General features: G+C 37.7%; 2 protein-coding genes across 2 annotated transcripts; one reads left to right on the forward strand and one right to left on the reverse strand.

Annotated features, from left to right (window-relative positions):
• Positions 1–41: 41 nt before the first annotated feature.
• LOC114866749 (polyadenylate-binding protein 3) lies at positions 42–2,555 on the reverse strand. Its single transcript, XM_029168868.3, has 6 exons — positions 2,141–2,555; positions 1,937–2,048; positions 1,711–1,829; positions 1,372–1,471; positions 1,065–1,186; positions 42–947 (listed from the first exon to the last, which is right to left on the reverse strand). The coding sequence occupies exons 1-6, from the start codon at positions 2,232–2,234 to the stop codon at positions 844–846; spliced, it is 651 nt and encodes a 216-aa protein (XP_029024701.1). The 5' UTR covers positions 2,235–2,555; the 3' UTR covers positions 42–843.
• Positions 2,556–2,785: 230 nt separating this feature from the next.
• rpl28 (ribosomal protein L28) lies at positions 2,786–4,332 on the forward strand. The gene is made up of 5 exons (XM_029168869.3): positions 2,786–2,820; positions 3,318–3,405; positions 3,736–3,859; positions 3,977–4,095; positions 4,198–4,332. The coding sequence occupies exons 2-5, from the start codon at positions 3,325–3,327 to the stop codon at positions 4,285–4,287; spliced, it is 414 nt and encodes a 137-aa protein (XP_029024702.1). The 5' UTR covers positions 2,786–2,820; positions 3,318–3,324; the 3' UTR covers positions 4,288–4,332.
• Positions 4,333–7,311: the final 2,979 nt, after the last annotated feature.

Below are 7,311 nucleotides of genomic sequence, written 5' to 3' on the forward strand. Positions count from 1 at the left end.
CATTTGTTTAATTCTAATTCTTACAATCTCAAAAGTTGACATGACTCTAAAAAGCTCCTTTTATTGTCACATCAAGAACATTTTGAAAGCCAACAGAAATTCAGGCAAATGTGTGCTAAACAGTGCATTTGTAGGGAACTGTTTTGGCCAATGACAAACTTTTAAGTGGCTGGTGAAGAGATTCTGATTTCTGACATTTAATTAGAAAAGTACTTTTAAAACAACCTTTTACAAGCCATCTTCAATATGAACCAATAAGCATGTCAGTAACTACAGATCTATATTTAGGCACAGTGCTACCAGAATTTTGAACAAACAAAAGTTGATGATGAGGCTGATTCTTGGTATGTACTGTATAATAGTTTGTATGTTCATGGAATTTCCTTACATGATCTACAGAATATTCTTTGTGAGTCAAATCAATTCAGCGCATTAAAATTACAACATTATCAATAGAATATGACAAAATTAACACAAACACTGATCAGGAGTGGGACCGATACCAACACTGAGAAAAACACTTATTAACACAGTCTTGCAAGTGAGTCACCAGTAGAGCCAACATGCACTAATTTTATCAAGGAACAACTGTCTTCTAGAGGTTCAGTTCACAGTTGGAGCAATTTAGATAAACACTATTTCTGTAACCCTACATTAGCAAAATGATACATGTTAAAAAAGGCTGTGTCCATTTGTCTTCCAGCAAATCCCCAAAATATTTACACAAGATGATTTTTTCTTTCATTTACTCAATGATAATTAAAATACAATGACAGCTGGTTATGTAATAACTCATTTTCAGTTCCTCACAGCTTACACTATGTTCTGTTCAAGCATAGTGTGTCAGGTGGGGAGTGCTGCTTGTGCTTTCTGAACAGCAATCTTCAACATTGTGTTGTCACTGAGTAGCTGTTGGAGTGCAGGTGCCTCCATCTCCAGCAGCATACCTACACAGACAAACACAGGCAGTAGTATATTTAAACAGGAAACTATAAACCTTGAAGAAAGTACATCAAGAAGAATCTACAAGATTTACAGGGGATGTAGACCAAATATCAGTTCACCTGTAATATCATTTGCATTAAGTGGATCCATGGCCTCCACCAGTGAATAGAGCTTCTCTCCCAACCTCTCAGTGTCATCAGCATCTGATGAATTACTGATGTCTGTTTCTTCCATACTCTGACTAAAGAAAGAACAGGACAAGGTTATTTATGAAGATTTGATTTAACATTTAATTAGATATAATAATGTTAGTTTGTATGTATATATTTATCTAAATATTATCTAACGGACAGCTTGTAACAAAAAAGGAAATTGCTGAAAAGTATTAATTAATTAATAATTTTTTTAAATGAGGCAATCACTAACTCTTTTAATGTCTTCACAGCAAGGTTTACTTGCTCTTCCAGCAGTTTTGGATCTGAGAGAAGATTTAAAACTGCGTCTTTGTGCTGCTCAAGAAGCATTCCTGCAGAATAAAACAAAGAATATTTGCAACACACACTAGTAGTTACGGTTTAGTTTGCATATAATTTACAATAAATCGAAAAGTCGAAAACCAAACTAACACCAACACAAGGTGGTGCTAAATAATCAGGTTTAATGTGTAGCATGTTTTCATGACAAAACAAAGTAAAGTTTGTTGCTGATGCAAGTGTGCATTTTTGCCAGCATACACTTTCTTGATTTAAAGGACTGGTTGATTACCTGTGATTTTCTGTGACTGTCCAGTGCTGTAAACATCCACCAGTTCAAACAGCTGCTCTCCAAGAGAATCAGATGACGCAGAAACTTCATCCTCATCCACGTCTTTACATGTTATCTTACTACAAATGGGACAATGTCAAAAGTCAAAACATTACCACTGTGAAATTTTTCATACGCCACTGCATCTCTACATGCTGTTCTTCAACCTGTTAACTCGGTGCTGTACCTGGGCTCCTGAGACTGCAGGGCTCTGAGGGCTTTTTCCACTGCTGAACTGAACATCACCTCATCCTGCAGCATCTGTCTCAGAACAGGACCTGGTAGCTCTAGTAGCATACCTTCACAGAGGCACACATTCAGAAACCTTGATTTATATATATATATAATTATTTATTTATTTACTTTAAACAGGTTAATAATGTTACCTCACCTGTGAGTTTTCCAGCAGACTCTTTGTGTTTTGGATAAATCCGACTGTAAAGCTGCTCACCAAGTGTCTCAAGGTCTTCTTCATCATTCATCATGTTCTAATTCTCACATCAATCCACTGCTTTCATCTATCACGTTACACATTTTACACATTTGCGTTTTAGAGGGATCTTCCCTCTGACAACTTTTCACTTCACATCTTCCAAATCTTAGGCCACAAAATAGATACAATCGGCGTCTGAACGCACTACTTTGCTCAAGGATGCAAACGTCATAGTGCTGTTTGTTATGTTCCCGTCTGCCACACACGCTTGCTAAGTAATACTATCGCGTATAAAGTTAAAAGACTTATTTTACGGGTGATCTTTTCAATCTGTAAACACGAGTCGCATAGTAATGACGTCAGGTCATTGTTGAGACCTGATGATGTGTTCCTCCGCCGCATTTACGGTTAAGGAGTATCCTATGAAATGACACTTAGGAGTCGGAATGACATCAAAATAGTTTACAATTTATAGCCAAAATAAAACACTTTTTATGAAAAACACGTCTTGTGTATGTAGAAAATATGATTTATGCCATAGCGATTTCTCAACATGTAGCTGTACTTGCGCATTGATCTCAAGCAGAGGGTCCGTAAAGCGGTTTCCGCTCTCTCCGGTCCTTTTCCTCCGCTAAAAGGTAACGTGGTCGCTTCGCTGCCTTTAGCCGCTCATTAAACTACATTTCTTCTATATCTATGCTTTTATTTTATATCAATAGCCAATTTCATCGCCGTTTGTTTGTTGTTGAACATATTATTTGGCAGTAAAACATCCACTACGGCGAAGAAATGTGCCTAATTTATTAGTGAGCATGTCGTCACGATTAGGCCTCGTTTTGCTCAAGCGCTGTTGAGCTAACGTTAGCAAGCTGAGCTGAAATATATCAATAGTTTGATGCATCATGTGTATATATTCATTCAAGCTTATTAAAGCTTTGTAGTTTGGACCACTCTGGTCAATTGCTGTCATTAAATTCAAAGTTCCCAAATAGCTAATCAGAAGTTAGGCCAGCACGCCTCATTCAAGCTAAAGAAACGTCATTTATTCAAGCTAAAGAAACGTCATTGACATAAATTAAAAATGAATCTGGGAGCGTTTGCTCTATTACAGTAACACATGGTCTTGTTTACCTAGGTTCACCATGTCGGCCCATTTGCAGTGGATGGTCATCAGGAACTGCTCCAGCTTCCTCATCAAGAGGAACGGACAGACGTACAGCACAGTAAGTATAAGTGACAACGTAAAAAAGCAAAATTTCAGTCTGATTCTGCTCTGCAAGGACGGCAGCTAGTAGTAATTTATCTTTATAGTCAATTACTGACTACTCATGAACGCCATGATGATTCCTTGTCTATAAAATGCTTTTCATAGACAAGACAGTTTCCAAAGCTATAGGAGGAACAAAAGTTGCGTGGTTGATAAATATAGGTATAAATTCATGCTGTGTCTGGGATTCATGTTGCGCAAATGGTTTTACATGCATATAAATAACTCTTGGAAATTGTCAGCTGCCAACTGCTGTTTTCTAAATTGTATTCCTTTTATTAAATAGGAGCCCAATAATCTGAAGGCCAGGAACTCATTCCGCTTCAATGGTTTGGTGCACAAGAAAACTGTAGGTGTGCAGCCAGCTGCCGATGGCAAGGGTATTGTTGTCGTGCTGAAGAAGCGTGCCGGTAATTACTTCATTCTTTCTATCTTTTTTCATAAATGATTGTTCAAGACTATTTTATCTGTACATTCTGTACAATTACAATGCATTCTATCATAGACTTTGTTGTGTTGTCGCACAGGCCAGCGCAAACCTGCCACTTGTTATGACAAAATCACCATCAACAAGAACGCCCGCGCCACCCTCAGCAGCCTGAGACACATCATTCGCAAGAACAACTACAGGAAGGACCTGCGCATGGTGAGCCCTTTTCCTCTAGTGGAGATGGAGATGACTCTACATAGAAAGTTTGTAATTCAGAATGTCAAAGAATAATTAAATTATTCATTTAATTCCCCTCAGGCTGCCCTGCGTCGTGCCTGTGCCATTCTGAAGAGCCAGAAGCCTGTTGTGGTTAAAAAGAAGCGCACCAGGGCTGCCAAGACAGCATAAACTGAAATAAATGATTAAAGATTTCTGTTTGGAAAAAACACAAAATTGTTCTGTCTTTATTTTGACATTATCCAAGTTACATTGGCTGTTTTAATGTCAGTTAGGATTTACATTTTGCTAAGTCACTTTTAACTGCCTACACAAAGGATGCAAAGATGTAACTGTTTAATTGAACTCTACATCTGAGCTCATCAGTACAATAGTACTGATTAGTCTAAAATGAGATTATATTTTGGAAGGAAACCTGCTGACAGATATGGAGCTTTAACTGGCAAATTATGCGCCCCAGGCTGATCAAAAGAAGGACATGGTATGTGGTGAAATTAGGGGCCTTTTACAGGCGCTGGTCATACAATTAGAATTTGATAAAAAGTTGATTTATTTCACTATTCAGTCATTGCACACAGTGATATATTTAAAATGTTTCTTTTAATTGTGATTGTAATGGACAACTAATGAAACCCCCAAATTCAGTATCTGAAAGTTTGAATATTAATACCAATACAAAAAGGGTTTTTAGAAACCTTGGCCAAGTGAAAATGTATGAACATGAAAACTATGATTATGTACAGCACCCCTTCAGGTGAAAAAACAGCTGAGTAACCTCCCTGAAATTATAACTGCTGCCCTGCAGAGTGTGGTACCAGGTGTCTTCAATATTAAACCTTTGTACAAAATTCAAATTTTCTGAAATACTGAATTGGAGGTTTTTATTAGTTGTCAGCTTTAATCATTACCATTAAAAGAAATAAACATTTGAAATATATCACTCTGTGTGCAATGAATTAATGAGTTCGACTTCTTGAATGGAATTAAATAAATCTTTTGATGATATATAATTGTATGACCAGCACCTGAAAACAGTGTCAGTATATTAGGTGGTGAATGTCATGTAATGTAATAGTATTGTATGTTATGATTAAATGGTTATAGTATATTACAGTATATAACTGCAGCACTTTAGTAATGATTATTGTATGTGTTTAAGTAAAGATCTGCTAGAAACACATTTTAGCGTCCTCAGCTCACTGTTCTGATATGGACATGTGCACGTGACTAATTAAATATTGGGACATCTATTGATTCTCTTCGCTGACAGTGTGAAAATGTCATACTTTAGTATTTATAGCCTTTAGGTGTTTTTCACGTACGTTCTTGACGAGCTGAAAACGTGCATGTTCAGATTGCACAGCTAGCGTTTAAATCAGATCATTTTCATTTGGAGTTGATCATACTGGAGCATCGTCAGGGCCTGTTGCTGTTGTCGCTCTAACTGCTGATGTGGAAACATTGGATAGATTTTAAAGCAGCCTACTGGCAGCTTTCCGCCCGTTGCTCTGGAAAACCAACAACCCCATTGTAACCTCCCCTTAGGTTTAAGCAATAAAGTGTCCCGGCCATTCATTTGGCGGAGCCCGTCTTGTTCACCATGACGTTCAGATAACTTCAGAGTGATGGTGTGTTTGTGAAGATGTGATCGTGGCTAGAATCTGTGGTCGCTATGGGAGGACTGAGGCTGGTGCTGTTCTTCCTGCCTCTGTCTGTGCTGGTCCTGCAGATTGGGAGTTTTGAGCTACAAGACACAATTCATGAACTGATAGAGGAGAACATCCACCTTCATGACCAGCTGGAGAACCTCACTCAAGCCCTCAGGGATCTCAAACGCATGCTCTGGCATCACTCAAATGGTACCGTTTCCCATTTCTATTAATTGCTGTTTACACATTTAACATGTAATTTTTGTATATACTACACTTTGAAGGACCAAATATTAAAAATACTTCAGGTTGATTAAATTAACGTAATGAGTAATTATTGCATTGTATTTATTTATACTATTATTATTATATATTTATATTATATTAATTATTATTTATATTGTTTCCTTATTTAGTGATTGTGTGCTACCCTGAAATATAACTACACATAAATACTGCTTATATATATATGAAACATTGCATTTGAATGAATTTAAGGGACGCATTCAGAATTTAATCTTAAAGCACAGGATATTCAAGTTTAAAAGCTTATATGAGTTTTATTTTTAAATATTCTCCTATTTATTTTTTTTTTTTTGTAATTCATTCATTTCCTGTCTGTATCCTTTTCCCTCAATTCTTTAACCACTGTCATCCTTCAGTCAGTTATTTTTCTCTCAGTGTTAGATGCAAATAATGACACATAAATTGTCATTTACTTTTCATGCACAGTAGCATTTAATACCATAGCTTATCTGTGTTCTCTGCAGAGCCAGACCATCATGAACACCACAAGCATCATGCTGAAGATGTGCAGCACCTGTGGGACGAATGGTCAGAGCACGGTGTGTACCACTGCATCGTCACAAAACATTTATGTGATCTCAGGTCGGAAAGCGGTTGTGAAAGGTTTCTAGCAGATTGCATCGAACGGACAAGTTGTGGCAGAGGCCATACCATTAGTTGGCATTGATTTAATGGCTATGTAGTCTGCAGTTAGGCTTTATGGGTCATGTAAGCACCAGAGGGATAATGAAATGGTTTGTTAATCCACTCTGACACAGCGCTTTCTAGCAGCACCATGTTTAGCTCACAAAGGTTTAAAAAGAGCCTGCAAGAGATGATGTGGACTTATTACTTTCCTGGCAGGCATCAGTGCAGAAACTCATCTCCTGTTGGAACATGCCTTTTGTGGACATGACCTGCACAGTGCTGCTGCTGCTGCTGCTGCCCTCCGTGAAGAAACAGCCCTCCTGCTGCTGACATTAACCAGCATCCTCCTGCTGGTGATGAACTGTTCGTAGGCCCCATCAGCCTGGCAGCCGCACAACCTGAGCCAGTTTCCAACAATAAACCCACTTTGAGACAAAGTTTCTGTCTCCGCCAAATCAAATCAATTCTAAAAATGTTAGAGGCAGGACTTGATACCTTAACCTATGCATTTGTAGAGGTTTTCTCGGATCCTTGTTTAAATTGTATAAGGTTAACCATTTATAGTTCAATCTGTCATCTTTTTTTGATGAATAAAAATACAACAAGCTGAAAC

Source organism: Betta splendens, chromosome 12, assembly GCF_900634795.4.
Source record: "Betta splendens chromosome 12, fBetSpl5.4, whole genome shotgun sequence".
NCBI classification, from domain to species: domain Eukaryota; kingdom Metazoa; phylum Chordata; class Actinopteri; order Anabantiformes; family Osphronemidae; genus Betta; species Betta splendens.

Coding starts and splice junctions, on each gene's coding strand:
- LOC114866749 (XM_029168868.3), bottom strand. CDS start 2,234: ATGATGAATGATGAAGAAGACCTTGAGACACTTGGTGAGCAGCTTTAC. Junction 1,187..1,371: donor GCTGTGAAGACATTAAAAGA/GTTAGTGATTGC, acceptor TTCTTTCTTTAG/TCAGAGTATGGAAGAAACAG. Junction 948..1,064: donor TAATGCAAATGATATTACAG/GTGAACTGATAT, acceptor TTGTCTGTGTAG/GTATGCTGCTGGAGATGGAG.
- rpl28 (XM_029168869.3), top strand. CDS start 3,325: ATGTCGGCCCATTTGCAGTGGATGGTCATCAGGAACTGCTCCAGCTTC. Junction 3,406..3,735: donor ACGGACAGACGTACAGCACA/GTAAGTATAAGT, acceptor TTTATTAAATAG/GAGCCCAATAATCTGAAGGC. Junction 3,860..3,976: donor CGTGCTGAAGAAGCGTGCCG/GTAATTACTTCA, acceptor GTTGTCGCACAG/GCCAGCGCAAACCTGCCACT.